This window comes from Centroberyx affinis, unplaced genomic scaffold (assembly GCF_046629955.1).
Source record: "Centroberyx affinis isolate AG114_WGS23_722 - 3 ecotype Tasmania unplaced genomic scaffold, CSIRO-AGI_Caff_v1 ptg004753l_1, whole genome shotgun sequence".
NCBI lineage: Eukaryota > Metazoa > Chordata > Actinopteri > Beryciformes > Berycidae > Centroberyx > Centroberyx affinis.
The window spans coordinates 49884-76171 of record NW_027282301.1 but is presented as its reverse complement, the minus strand read 5'-3'; the positions used below and the strand labels follow the sequence as shown (position 1 = coordinate 76171).

Genomic DNA, 26288 nt, shown 5'->3' with positions numbered 1-26288 from the left:
GCCAGGCATCTGTAGGTTGTTTGGATCAGCCTCAAGTAGTCATGGCTTCGCTTTCTTGTCTTCGCTTGATGGGGGGGGGGGAGAAAAACACAAAACCGCTCGAGCCAGATCCCGATACTGCCACTTCAGCGCCGATGAAATACCGCCTATCGTACGCGGGAGGGCCGTTATCATTATGCTAACTGAATTATTTGCTCTATTGTGCGCCTCACCTCGTAAGCACTCAAGGCGGGACGATCCATCTCTCCGAGGCCAGCTGAACTAGTGACCTTAAGGGAGAAACAACCAGGCAGCGGAGCAAAACAGCTTGCTTTGCTTATACCCATAAACATTACCGGCTTATTTAATTTCCCCCGTCCCCCGACAATGGCCTGTGTTTTTTTTTTTTGGGGTTTCCATTTCTTGCTCCAGAATGCACTCCATTACACTCGAGGACCGCCCATGCACTCAGTGATTTCGACACTGATCACCTCACCTACCCGAGCACCAGAGCAAAACTGCATTTTCAGTGTGTAGAGGCTAGCCAGTGCAGTAGAGAAGTCAAAGGAGTGGAATTCTACAATTGTTGCAGGTACAATTTGTCAATTATCACTTCTCTGGGTATGTTCTATGCCATGATACGCTTCACCCTACACGCTCCAAATGCCATGTTATATTGTATACTGGGGCATGTGGATCGCAGGACTGTTTGGATCTACTTGTTTGGTGTCCATAACAGTGTGGAGAGAGCATGACAGCAGCCCCCCCCCGCATGAATGGGCGTGAGGCGGTTAGATGGGTGGTCCACGGCGAGCTCCCCTGTTATCAGCAGGCGAACAAAATGCCATGCTGCCTCTGTAGATGAGCTGATCTCCTCTTCTCGCTCTCCCAGGGAAAGGTCAGACGGAGCATCTGAGATTTTTTTTTTTTTTTCTCGTTGTTTTGAGGGGGGAAAAGAAGTGGGACGCACCAGAAATGAAGAGACACGAGGGTTTTTTTTTTACGGTGGCATGCCAAATAGCCATGAGTCAAAGTTTTCAAGTCGGTCAGGGGAGAGATATTTACCCTTTTGCATAGACAGCGGGATCTGAAGCCGAAGACTTGAGCCTAAGGCCATGTCCTGCACTTCAAAGGTTTGCCATTTTATTTGAATGCGAGCGCTGTATAAAAGGTGAACGTGACATGGTTGAGGTTTATTGAGTCTCCGAGGATAAAGCGAGGCCTCTTGTGGTCTCATGGTTTTAAGCTTCGTTGTTGACATTAAGCATTTACTTTTGAAATGTGAACCTTTGCTTGGTCTAAGGCCTAAGTGGTCATTTTGGATGGGTATTTAATTTCCATTGTCTCTTTGTGATATAGCCTAATCCTGATGAATGCTTCCTGCCAAAACGCACTGTTTTTTTATGTACCAATAAAGACTTTTTAGAATATCCATCGGCCTATCTACCTTTTCCTTTCATGCACCTTGGTTTGAAGGCAAGGTAGCGACAGTTTTGTTTTTCATAAGGCCTCTGGTCTAGGCACAGACCAGGTCTATGGGCAATTATGGGTTAGAGGAGACCATACTAAACTTGTTGAAGATAGGAACGAACTAACTAACTTACTTGTTGCTTGAACTAACTTGAACTAACTTGAACTAACTTGTTGCTTGAACTAACTTGAACTAATTAGAACTAACTTGTTGCTAGCTTGTGCTCAGACGTCATAGCAGTATATTATAAGGCAGTGGTTCTCAATGTGGGGTCCGGGGACCACCAGGGGTCCTTGAGGGCATCCCAGGGGGTCCCCAGCAAATTGATGAATCGTTAAACTTTATTGTTTCATTTACAAGAACAATTATTGAATGTAGGAGACTGACTATTTTGATTATAGTTTCACTGTTATCTCTCTCCCTACAATACAGATAGTCATGGAGTTCTGGACAAAATCATATCTCATATATTGCATTGTGGTCTGATACACCCGCTGTTCCTATTGAGCACTTCACCCTGTGTCTATTTATAGTGTTCATTAGGAAATAGTCTAATCTGGAGTGCACCTGATGGGTAGCTGAATAGTGAGTAAAATCTTTTTCTAGTGCATGGAGGTTCCTCCAAACATCGAACATACCTGTCTCTTTAATTAACATATTGAGATCTTTTGACCTCTGGGATTTATGTCTTTTTGTACTTGCCGTATCTAAAGAGTAGTTTAGAATTGTGTTCCAATCTCCGGCACAGACTTCGGAAATTATTGTATCAAATAGAAATTTAAAGAATTTTCTATCATTCTCCGGACGGAGGGGCGTATATATTAGCAAATGTGACTAGAACGTTATGTATCCTTCCGTTGATGATTATATATCTGCCCTCTTTGTCTCCCTTTTCCTTAATTAGTTCAAAGTTAAGAGAGTTGGAAATCAGAGTAGCCACTCCTCTTTTTCCACTGTCCACTTTGTGATTGAAGCTGATAAGACAGCTGGATTTTTAGCGTTGCAGAACACAACTTAACAAAAATGCTCTTTCAATTTGGTATTCATCACTGAGCACAGATACTTACATTGCACCTCCAGGTATCTCTGTGCTTGGAAGTCCTTGACTGCGGGGTGGTCTACGATGCACACCACAGGCATGCCGTCATCCTCCTTGCTGACGGTGAACGTCAGCCGGCTGGTTACTGTGTACATCTTGTCGTAGGTCAGCTCAACTTTGGGCTTGCCTAAGGGGGGAAAGAGGAAGGACAGGCGGACTTTAACACAGAGATAAAGGTCCATTTCGGATTCAAATTCATATATGAACTAGAAGGGCAGACCTCCGCCAAGGTTCGTGCTATTATTGCTTGTTCGTGAGTCGGATCCGGATCCGCTCCAAAATTTAATGGGTTCTTCCTTGGCCCATGCCAGGGGCGTGTCTAGGAAATGTGATTGGCCACCCCAGGTGCCACCCCAAAATCCTGAGTTATGACTGGCTGATGGCCATGGTAGAGGCGGGACCATCAAGCCAGTTCATTTCTTTTTCCAAAACTACGCTCCTTGAGTTCCAAGAAACACGCCAAGGGGAGCAAAGAGAAAACCAAATTAGGGATCAATGTGAAAAAAACACCATGTCTGACCAAACGGAATGCAGCACCTGAAGATAAAGACCAAGAACTAATGTTAGTAGCATACACTTTTTTTACAGTGATGCCTGATAATTCTGGTTGTTTTAAACCTGGGCCTTGTATGGAAGAGGACTAGGGCCACGTGTGAAAAATGTATTTAAATTCTGAGATTAATCTCAGATTTCTGAAAATAAAGTCAGAATTCTGAGTTTAAATTCAGAATTCTGACCTGGGACCTGCCTACATCCTTCCTAAATGCCGCACTCAGTGCCACCCTTGCTTGAGTCTGTGCCCCACCTCGGCCACCCCAGTCAAAACGGCCTGGACACGCCACTGGCCCATGGTACACCCTTCCACGAAGTTTCATGAAAATCAGGCAAGTAGTTTTTCCATAATCCTGCTAACAGACAAACAGACAAACGGCACCGAAAACACAACCTCCTTGGCGGAGGTAATAAGGCCCACGCGCATTTGAATCTGCAAAAGTTTTACTCGACAAAATAACAAAGCTGAAACCGTTGGAGTCGAGGCTGCAGGAATGGAGGAACATCGCTGTGGAAACCTTTGAGAGCAGACACAGACCGCCATTGTGCGGCTGTGAGCGAGAGCGCCTTCTCTGCTTGTGACCTTGCAAAAATATGCAGAGTGGAGGTGAGGGTGGCGTCCTTCAGAACGGTCAGAGAAGGTGATTCAGCTAAAAAAAAAAAAAATTGCCTGCTGCCTGGGGCTATTGTGCGACTGTGAATCACCCATTAGGCTTCATGAAGCGAAGATATATTGTGCGGCCACCTTTTGAGCAGAGAATCCAAGGCCTACAAAAGTAACCCTCCTTTGATTAGTGGCTGGGCTGTAATACCTTACAGACAATGTGCTCTCCAGTGCGATGAATGGGCCACCTCATCACAGTCGTGGAAAATAAGAGGGATGGCTACAGACGGTGCTGCACCGTAGAGTAGCAAAGAGAGATTGATTATTTGCATCCCTGTTGTCCCACTTCTTAACAGTCTGGTACACAAGTGTATTTGTGGCGTGTCAATAAAACAAATACAGGAGGGATAAAAAGGCTGACAAGAAAGACAAGTAGAGAGCAGCAGAGAGAGAATCTGTCTTCATGTGAACAGAAAATGAAATGACACACTCCTCATGCATCCATTACTTCACATTTCTTGTTTGTCAAGTACCTATCAAATACAGATACTACCCCGCTTCCCCCGCCGCCGCTCTGTCGCCGCGGTGATACCGTCACTGTGGTGACAACTGTCGCTTTGGATGTTGGGGAAACAAAGCGGTGTGATGCGCCTGGTGTAAAAAAGACCGGCTTGTCACGAACAGAACAAAACAAAAAAAAGCCACCGGAGGCTTCAGACGCAGGCGAACACCTGAAACGGGGGAATCTGAAGGGGTTTCGCTCAAAAAAAAAAATCACAAGAAGTCTTTCAAGATATATTAAACAGTAGTGGAGACGTGTCTTTTTACCCCAGTGCTGGGTTGCTATATCTGTTGCTTTCGTCTTTAAGAACACACTGTGCTATTATCCAGTGGTTCTCAACGTGGGGTCCGGGGACCACCAGGGGTCCTTGAGGGGGTTCCATGGGGGTCCCCAGCAAATTGATGAATTGTTCAACTTCAGCATTATTTCATTTACAAGAAGTTAACACAGTTAGAGAATGTAGAAGAATGACTGTTTTGATCATAGTTTCACTGTTATCTCTCTACCTACAATACAGATAGTGATAGAATTCTGGGCAAAATCATAGCTAAGAAAAATTTTCAGATTTGGGTTCAAGAGACTAAATCTCATCAAATGGGGGTCTAATGTGGCTCTAATGTGGACTAAATTAGGGGTCCTTGATATGAATAAGGTTGAGAATCACTGCTGTAATCCATGTACCTGTCAAACCCATGTAAGCCTAACAGGCCTTTAAGGCTTACCCATATAAGCCTTAAAGGTGCTGGTGAAGCATTTTTAACATTAATACCTTGCAATAAACAAATAAGACTATGGTGTAGATGATTGATAGCCTCCTGTTCAGTGGTGTTCCTAGCTTGTTTGACGCCCTAGGCTTATTTGGTGCTTTTCGGCCTATAACCCTCCCCCCAGCCCCCCAGCCCCCCCGAGTCGACTGAGCGCTCCTGTGTGCAGGAGGCAGCACCGAGTGGGAGGAAGAGGGCAGCAGTGCGGCACAGTCGATGTGCTCAGGAAGGGAATTACTTTGAAATGAATGTTCTAATAATAAATAAAACAGCACTCTGTCACTCCTAGCACGGCACGAGCATGCGGGAAGGGAACTACTTTGAATAAAATAATAAATATGTATGGTATGTATGGTAGAAGTTTTGATATTTGAAAGTTCAATATTTTTCCCTATGCTTTTTTCTTTTCTTTTTTTTCTCCAAACGTTCAGGTGATAAACCCACCTTCAAATTCTCCGCTGCTCCGGCTAGCATTCATGCCCAGGTTTCAAAGTCGTGGACGTTTGAATTTGGTTCATAAAAACAATCTTTTCTTCAGAGACTATTTTCTGGCACACATTCTGTTGTGTGGATGTCTCTGCACAGAAAGCATTTCTCAGTTCAACAAGAGAGGGACGGTGCATTCATGTGCTATTGGATAAATCGGAAAAAAAACGAATCTCCTGCTTAGTAGTGAGCCACAATATCATAACTTTTTTTTTTAAAACAAATAGAAGCCAAATCCACATCATTCTTTTTTCATATCAAGGGCATATCAAGGACCCCTAATTTAGTCCACATTAGGGCCACGGACCCCCATATGATCTGATTTTGTCTCTTGGACCAAAATCGGAGAATATTTGTATTGTCAGATATGATTTTGTCCAGAATTCCATGACTGTCTGTATTGTAGGTAGAGAGATAACAGTGAAACTATGATCAGAACAGTCATTCTTCTACATTCTCTAATGGTGTTCACTTCTTGTAAATGAAATAATGCTGAAGTTCAACATTTCATCAATTTGCTGGGGACCCCCTGGAACCCCCTCAAGGACCCCTGGTGGTCCCCGGACCCCACGTTGAGAACCACTGCTTTACACAATGCCCATTTTTTCTAATCGTTTGTCTTCTGGGTTCGATTTTCCGACCAAACAGCGCACGAGTCCCGGATGTCAGAGCTTCCCACCAGCATGTGAACGCACCAGACGTCGTGTAGACTTTTCATATCAATGCGGCCATTAAACTAAATTACTACAAACGATAAAGTAACTTCAAATAAACAAAAATAAACCTGGGCGGGGATGTTCACTGTGATGGATTACCTATCTCATGCAAGTTTGCTTGTGTCTGCAAAGTTGATTTTCACACCATACTGAAACGAATGGAAACAAATGGCTGACTGGAAGGCAGGGGAAAACATATTCAAACATCTAAAAATGGATGGTATGCTTTGGAAAATGGTCGTTAGTGATGTAAATTGTAATAAATTGGGCTAAAACATGCAAAAACACTGGTATGATCCTTTAAAGGAATAGTTCACCCAAACCTGAAAACTCTGTCATCATCTACTCACCCTCATGCCAGTTGAAACACAGGTTAAGTTTGTCCATAACCTCCCTGTGTATTATATGGAATAACAAATTTCACCTGCGTTTCATTTGGCATGAGGGTGAGTAGATGATGACAGAATTTTCATATTTGGGTGAACTATTCCTTTAAGGGCAAGCGCTACACTCTGAAAAAGGAAACTCTAGCAGGTAAGTACCTCTCTACTGCTATCCGGGGCCACAGGCTCAAATGTATTCTCCTCAGATCCCAGCCCATATGAAGTCAGTCAGCCCTCTTTATCTCTGTGCCTACTTTACATTTCACTTCTTTAATTGTTATTTTTTAACCACGTTCAGGCGAGGCGGGAGGGGAGCGGTGACCTTTGAAATTAAACATAAGTGTCTCCACTTCCATCCCTTTACTTTGCCCTGACTTTAAGTCCAAAATATTTTTTTATCCATTTGGAGAGTCTTCCTGCTGGGGTATGGCGGGGTAATTGAAATCACCCTGTGGTTTTCTCATAAGACTTAAGGCTAATGGTTGTTTCTGGTCCCTGTCAGTCAATGCATTGCCCTCCTCCTGGCTTGTTCTCTCTTTTCCCACTTTTTTTTTTTTTTTTTTTTTTCGATCTCTCACGCTCTCTCTCTCATCTCCAAAAGAACAGAGGGAATAATCTGCGCCGCTCGAGCTCCCATTGTTCCACGACTTCGTTTAAGTCGAAGCTTAAAATGCTGGAGATATGGGTGTCGGGGCATATGTTATTAAATCACCAAACAAGCAGGATAAGAGCGAGGCGGGAGAGAGTGACAGTCAGAGAGAGAGATAAGAGTAGGATAATGGGGCTGTGCATATTAGGAGCGATGGCTGGATTTACATTGGCAAGCATGACAATTGCAACCTTTAAATGATATTTAAGAGAGCCTGATTATCCCTTAAGGTAATTAAGTTAAATTCTGGGGACATTTAATTAGGAATAAGTCTGCCAGGCAAGGAGCCACAGCCAAAAGCCATTTGAGTCATTTTGCCTTAGCGCCTGGACTCCTGCACCCATTCCCACTCGTTTTCCTCTCATCTTTCATCTTTTTTTTTCTCCTTTCTCTTTCACCTTTTATTGTGGTTCAGCAGAACAATACCTGGTCCCCATTTTCATAACATTACTGCAGCGATTAAGAGACAAATTGTGAGTCATTTGACAGCCATTTAAGATACGCAGGTTCTGACACAGCCAGCAGTAAAATGGCCATTAAGTGGCAGGACATTGGAAATTCATGACATTAGAAGTTTAATAAAAAGTGAAAGAATGGTGGCTTACAGTATGATGACTTGCATTGTTCTCTGGTACTTACTTACAATGACAGCCATAATGTTAACCCTTTAAACTAGGTCTATACTTGCAAAAGTCTGGGCGAATAACATGATCAAAGCACTTTTGCATTGACTACAGTGACGCAAATAGCTCAAAACCCAGCGTTTAAGTCGTTTCCATTTTTGTCATTACACTTCAAGTAAGGGATATGGGGAAAAAATTGCAGCTTTCATTTGCGGAACTTGAGAGAGTGTTCGCCTCATAAATGGCAATCCATGACCGACAAGTGTGGGAAAACATTATTTGGGGGGTGGGGGGGGGGCGTTGACATTCAGCTCCATTAAATACACACTTAAAGGAATAGTTCACCCAAAAATGAAAACTCTGTCATCATCTACTCACCCTCATGCCAAATGAAACACAGGTGAAATTTGTTAGTCCATAACACACAGGGAGGTTGCCAGCACAACTTGGTAGCAGCCTTCTCCAAAACAACTGAAGTCAATGGGGACCTGTTCTTTAGAGTTCCAAAACAAAAACAGCCAAACAATCACACTGTGAATAGAAAGACCTATACACCATTATTTGTTGTGAATCAATCAGCTGTAGTTAAGATTTGCACTAAATGATGGTGTAAATATACTGTAGGTCTTTTTGGAACTCTGAAGAACTGGTCCCCACTGACTTCAGTTGTTTTGGAGAAGGCTGCTATGGAGTTGTGCTGGCAACCTCCCTGTGTGTTATATGGACAAACTTCACCTGTGTTTCAACTGGCATGATGGTGAGTAGATGATGACAGAATTTTCATTTTTGGGTGAACTATTCCTTTAAGGAGGCAGGCAATGTTGGAGGTTGACAGCGAACAAAGTCACAACAGATGACCACACTGACAAATTAAAACACCAAATTGAAATGTCTTTATATGGAGACAGTCTCCATAACCTCACATTTCCACTACTGTGAAAAGATCTCATGTAAATGAGATGTTGTGTACCGTTAATAATGATCTTGGCACCACACTTCACAGTAGCTACAGCAAACATTGCCTAGAGCTATTCAATATGTATATGCAAAGCAAGGAAACGAATACCAGAACTTACTGGCGGAAGGGGAGCTTTGTAGAAAGACCCTGATTCGACTAAACTTCAACAGTCAATCATGTGTGAGGTTAACAGCTACTTTCAAACCAATCCCTGACCTTAGCACATTCCAGCCTTATCAGATTTGAGTTGACCACTCAGAGTTTAATGTGTTGCCGCGTAGAGGTGAGCCCGCTCAAGGCCCTTCTATTGCTTTTGATTAGGACCTTGTTGTGTTGAGGTCTAGACAAAGCTCGGCGTGGGGGCTCCGAGGTGGAGCTGCCTGGCAGGAGGCCTGTTTACCCCTAGGCTCTGCACAGACTTCCAAAGCCGAGCTACCTTTGATGAAGGCATGAAAGTTGTCACGGTGCCAACGGGGCCCTGGCCACCACGGCGCATCCGCAACACCGCAATGGAAACCGTTCAAAGTCGCCGGAGAGCCCCAATTAAAAAGACAGTGTCATTGATGCAAGTGCTAAATAAAGAGAGCCGGCAGAGTAGGAAGGGAACTCCCCAAAAAACCTGACAGAACAGATGCTGTTCAAATGCACTTTTACAGAGAGAGGGAACCAGTAGAGGCAGGAGGAGTGTTTTTTCTAATTAGAGATGACAACTCATGGCCCATTTCCTCTGGTTCATGGAACAGAATGCGTTTGTTTGTTTCGAACACACTCATCTTATTCTTTGCATAGCTGAGGGACCAAAGAAGCAGACAGATGAGCGACTATTTGCGAAAGAAACTATAACTCCCGTCCTCCGCACCGTATACAAGAAGCGCCTTTTTTCGTTAAAGAGAGAGAAAATGTGGTGATTCATGATGGTGATTTTCCACTTTATCGGTGGAGGCGACCTACCTGGAAGCTCTTTCTCTCCCTTCATCCATCTGATGGTGGCGGCAGGCTTGCTGCCCATGGCGGTGCAGGTCATCTCTGTCTCGTTGCCCTCGCTCAGGATCTCGTCCCGGGCCTCAATGATGGGGTTACCTGGAGGAACTGCGACAGGACACATAGACAAAAGCCCCGTGAACAGGCAGGAGAATAATACCTCGACACCCTCAGGACGCCCCTGGTCCATGTTGGAGGTGGACAACACCTTTGACGTACAAGAGAGGAAGAGGAGGAATCTTAATTTCGTTTATTTAATTTAGGTAGGTTTATAACCCTTTGATATGATGGATTTGATGCATTTTGCTTGATTACATATTTATTGTATAATATGATCAATACTACACTGGTTGTCTATGGGAAGACCTTAACATGAACTGATTCTCATGTGACATTTTGATCAGAGTCCACGCAAGCATGCATGAATATCTTGCAGTTTGGGATTTTGAAGTGTGTCCAGTGGAATCCAATGGTGAATAGGGGCAATATGCAAGTATTTGCCCTGCACTCATGATGACTTTCTATGAGTGTCGGGCAGCTTTACACATCTTCGATTAAAAAGTGTCAAGGTACTGTTTACAAATACTATAATAAATACTGTGAATGTGAATGTGAATTTGGAGCAAATTGTAGAATTTTACCTCTGTCGGCTCTGTCGGATTGGATTCCGTTCTCGAGTCTCCCTCATACTCTATTCTATATGGATTGCAAACTATTGATTTATGAACTGGATCAAATATACAGTGTTTGGAACTAATGGATGCAGATGCAGATTTTGTCCTGTTTGGATTAGTGTATTGTGTCTTGTGCCTGGGGGGCTGAGTTTGTATGTTTGTATGTTTGCTGTTTTTCCATTGTGGGATCTACTGGAGCGTTATTTGTGGGAGGTTTATGTTTATGTTTGTTTATGTTTGGATGATGTTTATGTTTTTGTTTATGTTTATATTTATGGTTGGATGATATCTATGTATTGTGCTGTTAGATGATGGTGGGTTAACATGCCGGAATGTTTGGTTTGTTGTTAGTTAATGTGTCTGAATAATTACATGAGGGATGGGTCATGTTAATGACCAGACACAAAAATAAAATATTCATTCATTCATTCATTCATTCATTCACACCCCCTGTCACAAGCTGCATATGCAGAGTGAAGAACGGTTCAACCAAAGAATGATTTTCCCTTTTCACATTGGTCCATGTGATTAATTGTCCGAGGAGGCCTAGAGGCTGAAAACTACTCGATATTCACAAGAAAAAAGTCTAAATTAAAGATAAATAGATTTATAGTAGTAGTTTTTTTTCCCCATGCCATAAATTATCTCGTAACCCCTTATTCTTTTGGCCTTGGCTTACCCGGAATATGTTGAGCAAGCTTCCCTTTGGGCAATAAACCCCTCCTTTTGTTTGCAAACCTGGCTCCTCATCTCTTTCAATCAGCCTTATGTTACTACCCTGAACCAGTTTAGGCTCATAACATAATTGGGGACTCGTCCAGCACAAAAAAAATTATTTCCAGTGCTTACATAACTGGTTGTTGGATTTGATGAGCTGGTGTTCAGTGGAATTCTATGTGGAGCTTCATGGCAGTGAGTGCCCTTCTTTCTGGCAGATGTAAACATGGCAACCAGTGCTTTTGGTTTGGGTATCCCACCCACTCCTCTCTGTCAAACACCTGTACTTGGTGAACCATTTGAGCATGCATTGGTTATTATCAACATGCTTTTGAGTATGCTAATGGGGGGGGGGGGGCACATTACTAGTTTTTCAAGCCCGATTTGCCACTGATTTGAGATCAGGCAGAGTCTACGTTAGTCCAGGGTAGTCTCAGCTGCAATCGTTATGCACATGAGAGCGAAAGACTCAAATCTCTCTTGTATGATCCCAATCCGCAACATCCCGACTAAATCAAACATGTTCCAATTTTTGTTTAATGTTCTCTGCTTCTGTTCTTTTAACTACAGGTCTCTCATTCCATTGGCTGGTGTTACTCCTGCCTTCTCATTGGCCAGTGGATGAGCGGTTCCTGCAGCCAATCATGGACCGGTCCAGGAGTATGGCGATTCTCACTCCTGATGGCCACTCGCTACCTAATCTGCATTTAGTGCATTGTGTGGGCTACTTGTTTATTTGTGGACTGATTTATTATGTTAATTGCCAGGCAGGTTTGAATGTTGATGTCTGTCAGCTGTGTAACTTGCCTGGAAGCCCTGTAGGGGTGAGCTGCTGTTTTCTTTAATTCCCCCTGTGACTGCCTCACATTGTCAGTTAAGATTCTAGTTTGGAACCTTGCTATTTTTTGTTGGTTCCTACCTATAATATAGAGGCGGAACTCATTTCTGCCGCTCCAGCGTTCCTCACGCAATTAAAAAATGAAACACTAAAAAGCTCAAAAGAGAAGAACGGCATAAGAGCCTAATTATCAGGCATATACGCACATATATACAGTATATACTAACCTAGAAGAAAGAAGGCAAGGACAAAGACGAAGCAAGCAAGATTCAGCCCCTCTTAGTATTAAGCAGCCTACGAGGTATGTTTGAGTTTAAGTTAATTTCTATACGGTTACATATGCTATGAATGTGTTATATATGTCTTTCAACCCAGTTCTTACGGGTTGGTCTGATATAGGAATAAAGCCCCGTTTTTTTAACCATGACCTCATGCATCGTGTCTATTACAGGAGGGAGCTACACCCCCTTTTCCCTCCTGTTTTTGGGCTTGTGAGGGCACTAGCACTGCCATTGTTATTTTCTCTTTGGTTAGGCTGAGTAGTGCGTTTCATTTCTAGGTAGGACATGGTGTGTTTGTTATTTTGGCCTTGGCTCACCCCTGAAGCTGTTGAACAAGCTTCCCTTTGGGCAATAAAACCCTTTCTTTTGTTTGCAAACCCGGCTCCTCATCTCTTTCAATCAGCCTTATGCTACTCCCCTCATCCCCTGGCCCTGCCCCGGGGTCGTAACACATACCAATATGATTTCACTTCATGACTGATTAAAGCCATTCTAAGCTTCCCGGTTCTCGACAACTTTTATCCCAACGACCCAAGGAATCAGCGAGAACGCTTCGATTTGTTTCTGTTTATATTTCCGCGAATGCTGCCAAATTTGCGCTCGCTATATTAACTCATCCAAACAATGTAACTTCATGAAAGGCAATACCGAGGCAATGAAAAAAATACAGGATTTGCCAGCTCAGGAATTTGCAGCTGCATGAGACCATGACTAAGATGCAATTGGAGCTGCTTACATCGCTCACAATTGGTCAGAATAGAGCAACCCATCAGCTTTTACAACCTACCAAGAACAAAATTTGGCAGGGAAACACAGATTTTTTGGGGGGTTTTGTTGGCATGGAACATGGTCAAATTGAAAGATTTTAAATATTGGCACAAAATATCAGCTTCAAAAACCCATATTTGTCCAACCCTAGGTACTACAAGCGATATATGGAGGAGAAAATCCTAGACATAGTTTTTTTTAAAGCAGTGGGATATTAGAACCTGTGTGTGCGTGTGTGTGTGTGTGTGTGTGTGTGTGATTGCCGTACTCAGCACAGTGATGTCAGCGTAGGCTTCCTGCGGCGGGTCTGTGTAGAGCTGGCAAACATATCGACCCTCGTCTGACAGCGAGACATTAGACAGCGACACCCGCAGCTCATTGTCTGAGAAGTTCACCAGCTGAAACCGAGCATCCTTCAGGGCTGAGAGAGGAAAAACAGAGAGGGGTGACATTATTTTTTTAATATATTTATATACTGAAGTTTGTATACATATAGCACATATTTCATATTCAGTAATCCATGTTGAAATGACAAATCGATACTGCTGGTATCATTTATAACAACTGTAAGTAACCCATACTCTTTCCCATACCATATTCATACAGTCTTACAGTCTCACACAGTGCTGAAATTTCTACCAATTTTTTTTATATTCTATTATGTTTATATGCTATTTTCCTTTGCTGCACCCTATTACTTTTGCTGCCGCAACGACCCAACTTCCCTGCAAGGATCACTGAGGTTTAATCTTAACGTATGAAACCGCTTGATAGGGAACAAACTGCTGTCGCCATTGTAAAGAATAAAAAGAACCACTCTCCGGATCTCAAAATGAAAACGACTGACAAAAACTGACTTGAGTTTTTCCTCCACGATCATCAAGGGTTTACGTTCCTCGCGGGACTTTGAAACAGTTCCGAGGAACGAAAGCGAAAACCGGAAACGAACAATAGTTTACCATGAATGAAAGAACCGAAAATGTAATCAGTTTCGGAAGAGAAACATTAATTGAATTAGTATTACTAGTTAATACCGGGTTTTTAAAGTAATCCACCTAATATTTCACAGGAAACAAGTTTGTTTCACACAGCAAGCTTGACAGAAAAGCCCCCCTACATTTAAATAAAAATAATTATCCAGAGATTGATCTATATCACACTGCCCCCTCACTACTGACTAGAACCTTTCTTGTTTTTTTGGGGGTTTTTTGCTAAATTTCAAGCCAGGACAGCACCAGGACTTCACCGATGAGATGATCAACGGTAAACGAGCACTTGACCAGCAACCACACTTCCAAAAGCGATTTGCATGACAATATTATTTATTTTCAATATGGACTGATGAAAGTGCAACAGGTGAACAGTTTAAAATACATTTGAACATTGAAAAAAAAGAAAAGAAATGAAAATCATGGAATGGTGGGGTCACATTTTTTTTATTGAAATGAAATTGCAAAGGTTCTATATAGGATCAGAAAATGGTTCTTTAGGGTTGTGCCATAGCAGAACACTTTATGGTGCAGTAAATGCTCCGTCACTGGGTTGATTGATTGATTTTAATTGACAGATTTTACAGATTGTACATAGGTTTGAAAGCCCTAACCCTAACCCTAACCCTAACCCTAGCCCTAACCCTAACCCTAACCCTAGCCCTAACCCTAACCCAAAACGTGCACATATAGTAAAATTGTCATGGAATTTAACACGCAATAAAGTCAAGAAGACTTATTTCCATTGTGGTTCTATATTTTGATTTGCCAGTTTTGACTTTGTCATGGTTCTATATAGAAACATCACTACTTCACTGACTCTTAAACACTTTGTCTTAACCGAAACAGAAATGTACATTGCGGCAAACATCCAAGCTTACAAAATGCCTGCATTTAACCACAGAGAATGAACTGGAGAACAGCTTCGACCCCACCCTCGCTTGTCCTTTAGTTGGCCCGTAGAGAAATGGAGGATAAATCCATAAATCCAATGTCTCCCCCTCCTACATAGCCACTTTCATCTTGTCTAACCTTGTTTGCCCACCTACCTAAGCGCACACTGCACACACACACACATCAGCTGTAGATGCAGAATGACAACATCTGGTTAAGATGAAAGCCTACCGCTCTCCATCCCACTTCCATGTGCTGATAAATTCCAGTCTGATTGACAGCCACTCCAGGCTCTTTTGCTCACCGCGTCTACCTGTGTGTATTTCTCCCTTCTTTTTTTTTTTTCCACAAATGTAAAGAGTAAAACACAGAGACATCTGGAACAAATCGCTTTAAAAAAAACCAAAACAGGCACAAACAGATATAAAAACCACCGGGGCGACGTTTTAATTTCGGCTGTGCGAGGGATTCGCCGATGAGGGATAGCGAGGAAGGAGGCCGCTCTACGATGCCGCCGTATACTTTCCTCTCTTTTTCTATCAAAAGAGGGAGATGGAAGGAGTGATTAGATGAGAGGGGGGAAAAAAGAGGAGAGGAGGCTGCCAGTGAGAAGCGGGCACGCTAATCATCGGGATTGATTTTGCACATCATTAAACGAGAACGTCGGGAATTCTCTTGGGGCGATACCGTGAGGCTGACTGGGGGAAGAAAGCTTTTTTTTTCCAGGGCTGGATTGGAAAGGGGGTGAAGGAACTGGAAAAACAGTATGAACGACAGAATTTGAATGGATAGAACGGTCCTGCCACTGTTTGTCACGGTTATTTGACAGGCACACCATAAAATGAGGGTTAGTTGACTATTGCTACGAGTCTACGGCCGTAAAATGTGTCACACTTTTGCTTTGAGAACTGTGCAGATGTGTCTGTTCTCAACGTGGGGTCCGGGGACCGCCAGGGGTCCTTGAGGGAGTCACAGGGGGTCCCCCAGCAAATTGATGAATTGTTCAGCGTTGTTATTCGTTATTAAGTTAACGCAGTTAGAGAATGTAGAAGAATGACTATTTTGATCATAGTTTCTCTGTTATCTCTCTATCTACAATACAGATAGTCATGGAATTCTGGACAAAATCATATCTAACAATAGAAATATTCTCAGATTTGGGTTTGAGAGACAAAATCTCATCAAATGGGGGTCTGTGGCCCTAATGTGGACTAAATTAGGGGTCCTTGATATGAAAAAGGTTGAGAATCACTAGCAAACACAGTCAAAACTCAACTGAAAGCTGACGTTAGCGACAAGGCTAACATAGCATTATCAAAGATTGTGCTTCTCTTGCTAGCTCTTCTAGTCAACATTGCATATTAGCAAACCTAGCTTGTAAGCATCATCAACTTTAACCCCTGAAATGCTATAAACTAGCTTAGCTTAGCCTACCTTTAGTGGAGAAGAAAAGTTAGCAAATTTTGTCAAGCAGCTAACGGACATGGGCTGAAACAGATTAACTCGACTATAAACACTTCCACTATCGCAGTTTTCCACTGCTTTGGTCCAACGGTACACACAAAAATGGCCGCAGCTCCGACCATACAGGACTGTTGGAGTCATTCCTATGTTACCAGGGTCCTATGTTCCCAGGGTCCTATGTTCCCAAGGTCCTATGTTCCTAGGGTCCTATGTTCCCCAGCTCTATATAGCACATAATGGGAACCTGAAAAAGATGTTCCCCAGCTCTGTATTTGCTTAATATGGTTAGTTAGGGTTAGGGTTAAACATAGGACCTTGGGAACATAGGACCCTGGGAACATAGGACCCTTTGTCATGTTCCCATTATGTGCCATATAAATCTGGGGAACATAGGACCCTGGGAACACAGAAATGCTCCCGGACCGTTGATTTGAATGGGAAAGACCGTTCTATCCATTCAAGTTCTGCGGTGTGGACCCACAGTTCCAACTCAACATCCATATTCCTCTTTATTTGCAAAAAAAAAACCCCTCACCTGACCCCCGGAGTACATCCCCCCAGGGTTGAGAGTGTATTTCTGTGTGTATTCCACTCCACTACCCTTGGTCGTGATGGTGGGTGCTCTGTACATGAGAGAGTGTGTTGCTGCCAGCTCAAATCTCTTTGATTCTATTGCAAGAAAGGTCTACACATACAAAAAAAAAAAAAATACCTGAAAAGAAGTACAAACAAACCAGGAAGAGTTGGAGCAAAATAATCCACAAATGCAGCACACAGAAGTTCCCCTTAAAGGCTATTTCTCTTATTTATTTATTTATTTTTTTACGCAAAGAGGCTAGAAAATGCTAATTTCTCGGCCCCAGGGGAAATCTCTTCATGTCAAAACATGTCCTTTTAACCTGCGGGTTCCTCATAATATTCCTGAAAAATCTTAAATCGGTGGTTTTCATTAGTGCGGCTATTGGTTTCTTTTGTCTGAGCACAATAAAGCCCTTATTGTGGCACATGAATAATATGAAAGTAATTAGTGTAGCTCACTCAAAAGCCCCCTTTAGCCCTCATTAAAATGAAGGGTCAGCCTCCTAATCCTAATGATTTAATTTCATATATCGAATTAAATGTGCCCAGATTAAAACACACTATACAGAGATACTGAAGAAATCACAAAACCTTTCATTCACCTAAACATAAATGAATTAATGATTTTTTTTGTTTGAATTTTACAAGCATTCTCCGAGGCATAGCTGTTCCGGAGGCATCTTATTGGTCGAGATAAATAGTGTGTAAACAGCCAGTCTCCGCCTAGTACACAATTATGAAAGCTGGGATGAGGAGCGGGAGCGAATAGAGGTGTGTGTTTGTGATAATGGATCACACTCTACATGCTGTAGTCCCAACAGTAGCCTGAGATGCTAATATAAAGTGAGATCAGTAACAGTATCCACAATATGGAAATGAGCTTTTGCCCAGTCACTATGCAAGTTGGAGGCAATGACAAGACAATGATACTCCAATATACACTAGGCTTGGGAGATATGAAAATGTAATAAATGTAATATTGCGATACTTTCCTGCCAAAATATAGCGATATATAGTATTACCACGGGGTCTTTTTTTGTTTTTTTTTCTGTTTTTTCCCCAGATTTTATTTTATTTCTTCCAAATCACATCAAATTTCCAGGCTATTATAATAATAATAATAATATTAATAATAATTATTATTATTATTAATATCAGCCTAGAAATTTGATCTTACTATTCAAGCATTGGAGGAAACAATGGCCATTTGGTATAATTTGCTCATACCTGCTACTTCCAGGAAAACGGGCTTGTAACAACCCATTATGTAATAACACCGCATTATGTAATAACTCAACAAAATGTAATAAGTTTTCACTTCATTATGTAATAACACCCGCATTTTGTAATAATCTGCCGCATTTTGTAATACACAGCCTGAACGCAATATGTAATGAATTTCCCCGCATTTTGTAATAAATTATTACATATTGCGGTGGTTATTACATTTTGTCGAGTTATTACATAATGCGGTGTTATTACATAATGTGGTGTTATTACATAATGCGTTGTTACAGGGCTGATTGTGGAAAAGAGAAAACACATTTTTCACTTAAAGTATGAATATTCTTGTTTTTTTTTACTATCCTCCCACTAGTAGATTATAGGTTCATCAGTTTAAAAGCTTATACAATTGTTATCTAAAAAACATGGCCGGGAGGGGTGGGGAACCTTTTTTTTTTTTGGTTTGTTTTTTCTTGAAGGGGGTATTCAATATCGCGGGAAATATCGCAATGTTCACAAAATATCACGATATTTGATAATATTGAGTATCGGCCCTAGCCTAATATACACTAACAACACTGTGCACAGCCTGTCACCAGATGCCATCTGGAAGCACTGGTTACCCAAATAGACCGGGTCTCTCCGGATCTTCAGAAAGCACAGTGTATATTCCTGCTGCTCGTCATATCGGGGGCCTTTCATTTCCTCTTGATTTTTTTTCTCAGAACAAACATCACAGTTGGAAGCGCAGACGCCGGCGAAAGAATAACCGATAAAGAAAAAAAAATATACAGTAGAGAGAACACAAAAAAAAACAAAAAAACATGAGAGTTGAGACACAGCGGTGTGGCAAAACAAAATAGAATGAAGGGACATAACTCCCCGTGGCAGAGGTCGGGGGGACGGAGACGCTCAAAGAACTACAAGGACAGATGGAAAATAGCGCGAGGCCACACACTGCGGGGCCCAACACAGCGGTGCGTTTCAGAAAGAAGAATACATTTATGGTAAATAAAAAGGTGAGCCAGTCCACCATGCAGACAGTTATTCTGTTGCTATATCAAAGCACACCAGTTTACATATTTTACACTGCTTCATACTTACTCTACTCTATAGCAGTGCTTCTCAACCTTTTTCACATCAAGGACCCCTAGTTTAGTCCACTTCAGGGCCACGGACCCCCATTTGATGAGATTTTGTCTCTCAGACCCAAATCGGAGAATATTTTTATTGTTAGATATGATTTTGTCCAGAATTCCATTACTATCTGTATTGTAGGTAGAGAGATAGTCATTCTTCTACTTCTTGTAAATAAAATAATGGTGAAATCTAACAATTCATCAATTTGCTGGGGACCCCCTGGAATGCCCACAAGGACCCCTGGTGGTCCCCGGACCCCACGTTGAGAACCACTGCTCTATATGACTCAAGGGATTGATCTTACACTCTCTCTCTCTTGCTATATCAAAGCACACCAGTTTACATATCTTACACTACTTCATACTTTTGGATGTGGGACAATAACATGATCTCTCTCTCTCTCTCTCTCTCTCTCTCTCTATCTCTCTCTCTCAATTTTTCAATTTCAATTCAAGGTGCTTTATTGGCATGACAGTTCACAAACAAACAATATTGCAAAAGCATGTAACAAGAGATGAATCATCAATGAAATTATTAAATAACAAAAAGAATTAAGTAACAGAAAAATAATTCCATCCCCTCCCATGTATTATTGTGTGTGTGTGTGTGTGTGTATGTGTTGCTGTGCCTCCACTGTCTACTGATTATCATTGTTTCTGTGTTTATGTTTCACTTGTGTTTGTTTCTCTCTCTCTCTCTCTCTCTCTCTCTCTGTGTATCAAAGTACACTAGTTTACATATTTTATACTACTTCATACTTTTGGATGTGGGACAATAAGATGATCTCTCTCTCTCTCTCTCTCTCTCTCTCTCTCTCACTCGGTGTATCAAAGCACACCAGTTTCAATATTTTACACTACTTCATACTTTTGGATGTGGGACAATAATATGATCTCTCTCTCTCTCTCTCTCTCTCTCTCTCTCTCTCTCTCTCTCTCTCTCTCTCTCTCCCTCGGTGTATCAAAGCACACCAGTTTCAATATTTTACACTACTTCATACTTTTGGATGTGGGACAATAAGATGATCTCTCTCTCTCTCTCTCTCTCTATCCCACTCTCTCTCTCTCTCGCTCTCTCTCTCTCATCACATCACTCTTACTAGTATAATGTCCTAAGGATTCCTTTTCATCCCAACTAATTTATTATTATTTTTTTATAATAATTATTGTTTATTTATTTTATTTACTTATTTATTTATTAGTACTATTTTATTCTATTTGTTTATTCATTTATTTTTTGTTTTGTCCCTTTTAGTCCTTGTCATTTTGTTTACTTTGTTTACTTTAGTTTGTTGTTCCCATATTGGCTTTTTTGCAGTAGCCTGTGTATGAGCTTTGACTCATCTCTTTATTTTCACATCTCACATCACTTATCTATTATTCTGTAATTGTTATATTAATACTAGTCCATTTTACCAATGGCTATTTGGTCCTATGTATGCCCTGTAAGCTACTTGGATTTAGTTTGGTTTATTATTATTATTATTATTAACATTATTTTCATTGTAGACCCAAGGATTGTTTGGGGTTGGTGGGGGGGGGAAAGGGCGATGGGGATTCTACTGTCAATGTAATTGTATTAAAATTCAATAAAATTCCCCCCACCTATGATGAGTGGTTAACAATTCTAAGAAACATTTATACAATGGAAAAAAATTACATATATGCTAAGATTACAGAGGGACATTTTTATAGAAAGATGGACACCACTAATGGAGGCAATAGGGGACCATTGGGATTGATAAAGGAACGACCATATACTTTTATTTTTTGCTAAATAATATGGATATTTTCCTGTATATTGGAGTGAATATGTGTGTCTGTGTAAGGTGAACTTGTATACAGCCCGTGTTTAGTTTAGTTCTGATATGTTTGTGTTATTTACGTTGGTTATTTTCAACTTTCAACTTCAACTTTCCAACTTTTCCTCTTTGGGTTAGTTCTTCTACATTTGTCTTACTGTTAAATTCACTTGCCGAATTGCAGGTGGGACTTCGAACAACTCCCAGGAAAATAAAAGCAGGGAAAATGACCAGGGCCTCATTTGTAAATGTTGCCACTTTCCACACAAAACTCGGGAATTATAAAAACCAAACTTCATGCGTTCCTCTATGGAAGCTCTGACCCGTGAAAAAACGAGACTCCAGCGGCAGAGCAGTGCAATAAAGTAAAACGCTCTAATGACATTTCAATCAATTCTCTATGCTCGATATCAAAGGCTTCTAATAATAATATCCCAGAGGAACATCCAGGCCTTAATCGTTTATTTGTTGCTTTACTCTAAAAAATACTGTCTAGTTTGCCCAAAAAAAGGTCTCCTTTTTTCGCAATGAACTTTCACTATGGGGCTCATAAGATGGCATGTCCCAATTAACTGCTCCAACTTTGCCATTTTTGCACACAAAGGGAATTGAATGACAAGCACACATATCAATATGCATATCAATATTCATGAAGGGCGTTTCATTAACCATGTATTTGGGATTTATGAAGGGAGACTTGCGTGAAGAAGTGCAAGTCAACAAAACCACTGGGGGATTTGCTGTGATGAGGGAGACAATGGGAAGAATGCCAAATACTAATAGATTTTTACAGTCCTGTATTTCTGGACTACATTATGATCTATAAGCCTTGGTCTCTTTCTGGATGCATACCAGCCTGTCCTCCATCTTAAAGCAATATTCCACTTAGTTTTAACATGGGGGGTATTTGGCATTTGACCGCCATGAAAAGCAGAATATAAACTAAATTCAACAACAGATCCCGCTACTGTGATTCTCAGCTGACGTTTTAGAACATAATTTCACCCAAATAGCATTTTTATTGATAGAAGAGAACATAGTGGAGGGATACCATTTAGGAGAGATAGTTCCTGTTTGGGGGACCGGATCTACTTTTATTTTTATATACTAATTTTTAGTGTAAATCAAGAATAGAAATGCAAAATGAGGAGGGACCCAGGATGCTTTGTTGTCTTAAAAGCAGGAGCTGTTCTTGGATCTGTTCACCAACGTGTTAAATGTCAGTTTTCAGTCTATTTCCTTGCCTCATTCAAATGAATGGGAAGTAAAAATCTGAACACTACAATCTCGTCCAGCTGCATCTGATCTTGGTGATTAGTAAAACCAAACCAGAGCTGTACTCATTTTTAGCTAATTATACTCTAATTATACTCTAAATTACTATTGGTGTATGGTGTATGTATATTGGTGTATTGTGGGATGTGTATTTTATTGTATTTCCATATCTGTAGTGTATTGTGGTTTTATGATCTAAACGCCCAACTAGGGACAAGAGTTGAAAATTAGCAATAGCTATAAACTCACTGTGAAGCTCATCAGTTTCATGCTCTGTATTGGAACTATGTTAAATAGCATCGTCCCTATCAAATAAAATTCAAATAAAATAAATGAAAAAATCTGGTTTTCATGGCGGTCAAGTGGAATATTGGTTTAAATACATACCAGACTTATCAGTCTTAATTTATATGTGTCTATGTCACCTATAGCAGCAAGACATGACTTTTACAGGGAAACATTTTCTAAACATCCATTTCATAAATGGGAGACATAATTATCATTTGAAAATGCATCAATATATTTTGCTCCGCTTTCGGTAGGGTTAATTATTGGATGATGATTCATTTTGCATGAATTAATTCTTAACCATAAACTACCAAGCCTTTTTCCCTTGGAAATGGCCTTGAAATTGATGGAGCAAGTTGGGAGTCTTATCACTGGAATGAATTCACTGTGGTAAAAGAGAAGCGTGATCATCGGTGGCTAAAATAATCGGTTTCGCAGAACATTTAGGGCAGTGATTCTCAACCTTTTTCATATCAAGGACCCCTGATGTAGTCCACATCAGAGCCACGGACCCCCATTTGATGAGATTTCGTCTCTCGGAACCAAATATGAAAATATTTTTTATTGTTAGATATGATTTTGTCCAGAATCCCATGACTATCTGTATTGTAGGTAGAGAGATAACAGTGAAACTATGATCAAAACAGTCATTCTTCTACATTCTCTAATTGTGTTCACTTCTTGTAAATGAAATAATGCTGAAGTTGAACAATTCATCAATTTGCTGGGGACCCCCATGGAACCCCCTCAAGGACCCCTGGTGGTCCCCGGACCCCACGTTGAGAACCACTGATTTCGGGTATTGTGAAACCGCATTCCTACTGTTTGGTTATTAACCTGACTGTGCACAGCCTCAGGTATAGGCTCATGAATAAAGCGCTTCCAATAAACATATTGGAAAAGTGTACGAAACAACAGCGGAGTGAGAGAGGGGCCGTGCTTTATGATTAATTTGCCGAGTTCAGATTGATGTGTGGACAGTGGCATTTTTCTCTCCTCTGTTCTCAGTTCAGCTGGCGAGAGGTGGTCACCTTAAGTGGTGTTGAATATACATTGCTTATTTTCATGTTATCGTAAATAGCCAAAAGGTCCATTCAGATACCAGGGAGGGAGGGAGGAGGGAGGAGGGAGAAGGAAAAAAAAGCAGGTTATGAGTCTCGAAAGGGCTGTGCAAACACAAGCTATGGAATCCATCAACTGGCGGCGGTCTCCGCATTGAAATGTAGCTGACGGTAAACACAAAAGGCAAAAAGGGGATGAGACTGGTGGGGAAAATAAACTTTAAAACAAAACAGAAGAGGAGCGGGACAAATAAAACTTCCAAGGGCCCTCTAATGGCTTTTTCTCCTCCTTTTCTCCTCTGCTGCCTCCGTGATTTTAATTCATATCGCCGTTCCTTTCTCCTCTCTTGATCCATTCTCGCTCGTTCTTTCTCTGCATTTCATTTGAATGGTTTTTTTTTTTCTTTTTTTCTTTTTTCTCCTCCTTTTCCCAGCCTCGGTCGAGGATGACTCCCATCCTGAGAGAGCAGGAGATGATGAGTGCGCCTCGCCTAAGTGGCTGCAATCAATTGTGATTAGCGGCTGCCGCTACTTTTTGAGAGGAGCCCATCAAAGTTTTATTATTGGGTGTCAGAGTGGGTGAGATGGGGTGGGGCGGGGGTAATTACATTCTTACAAGCAACCTCCTCCCCACTCTAGGTGAAGTCCGGCCTGCCAAATCACAGTGTAGCCACCACCTTAATCCAGAGTATGGGAGCTTTTTTTTTTACCTTGGCTTCAGTAGTTGTTACGACAAACCTCATGCTTTTCTCTCATCTGACACAGCTGATATGAATCTTAAAAATCTCTTTTTTTCTCATACTCTCATATTCCTCATAAGTTGTAACGGACCCCTTGTTTGAACTACAGCTGGGTATTGGCAAGGACCTCACGATACGATATGTATCACGATACATGGGTCATGATACGATACATATCACGATACATGGGTCACATATCACGATACATGGGTCACGATACGATACGTATCACAATACATGGGTCACGATACGATACATATCACGATACATGGGTCACATATCACGATACATGGGTCACGATACGATACGTATCACAATACATGGGTCACGATACGATACATATCACGATACATGGGTCACATATCACGATACATGGGTCACGATACGATACGTATCACAATACATGGGTCACGATACGATACGTATCACAATACATGGGTCACAATACGATACGTATCACAATACATGGGTCACAATACGATATGTATCACGATACATGGGTCACATATCACGATACATGGGTCACAATATGATATTATCACGATACATGGGTCACGATACAATACATATCACGATACATGGGTCACGATACGATTGTATCACGATACATTACGATACGATACATATTGCGATACATTGCAATACTCTACATAATTTACTGAAAATTTTAAAATAGAGCTGAAAATACAACTTGCTGTGTACCACCTGGGTAGTCTAATATGTCACATCACATTATATTGATAAATTGAGGACAAATTGAGTCAAAACTAATTCATTCAAAGGGATTTGAGGGAAATTTAAGGACATTTTAAATCCGTTTAAAACATCTTTTTTTTTTTAATGTATCAATACAAGGGGCTGGAAAATCGATACAGTATCATGGAAAAAAATATTGCAATACTCAGCTGTATCGATTTTTTTTGCACAGCCCTAGTTTGAACGATAGGATTGTCTATGGTTGAGTAGTATTAATGGTATGGAAGGTACACTGGTATTAATTTGCCCTACGTTATGGCTTTTGACTATACAGCATGTACCATAGAGCTGGGCCATATGGTTGAAATCAATATTACGATAATTATAAGGATTTATCTTGATATATCAATATATATCACGATATGGTTCATGTATGCAAAATCACGTTAAATAATCAAATTAATGTTGAACCGAATGGTAATGTTAGGTGTGGTGTCACACAAAACAGAAATATTCAAATAATATTCCTACCATACCTCATTTTTAAGAGTTTTTAAGTAAAATTTGCTTGTCATCATCAATTTAGACAGCAGAAATGTGTGTCACGATATCAGAATATCTTCATATCATCACGATATGATTCCACTGAAAGACGATAAACGATAATATTGAATTGCCCAGCCCTAATGTACCACTACAGCTTCATCATTTCACTTGACCGGTAAACAGAAATGCTGTCCAAATAGTCCAAATGTGCTGTCATCGGCCTGAGCCAGCTGATTATTTGGCCGGCTGCCTCAGTCGGCCCTGCTTTCAGGCTTGTTTAGAAAGGTAGGAGGAGGACTGGTGACTGCAAACGATGAGGAAGAACCGTTGCCATCACCTCAAATCCAAACACATTGTGGAGTGAATCATCAAAGGCCTGCTCTGCAATTCAGACGCTGCCCTTCGAAAAAAGGAGATGAAGAAGAAGAAAGAAGAAGCACTGTTGACCATGGGCAGATGCCGCTTGTGCTAGTACATCAGTAAGTG

The 26288-nt window shown here is 41.2% G+C and overlaps 1 protein-coding gene across 1 annotated transcript in view; it reads right to left on the bottom strand.

Moving 5' to 3' along the window:
- LOC139665973 (cell adhesion molecule 1-like) overlaps nt 1-26288 on the bottom strand; it is a gene marked incomplete at both ends in the record, with an annotated part of 60007 nt that overhangs the window by 26283 nt on the left and 7436 nt on the right. The window contains 3 exons of the mRNA XM_071545040.1: nt 2518-2676; nt 9798-9935; nt 13374-13526. Coding sequence (XP_071401141.1) covers nt 2518-2676; nt 9798-9935; nt 13374-13526 — 450 coding nt within the window. The remainder of the gene's footprint in view (nt 1-2517; nt 2677-9797; nt 9936-13373; nt 13527-26288) is intronic.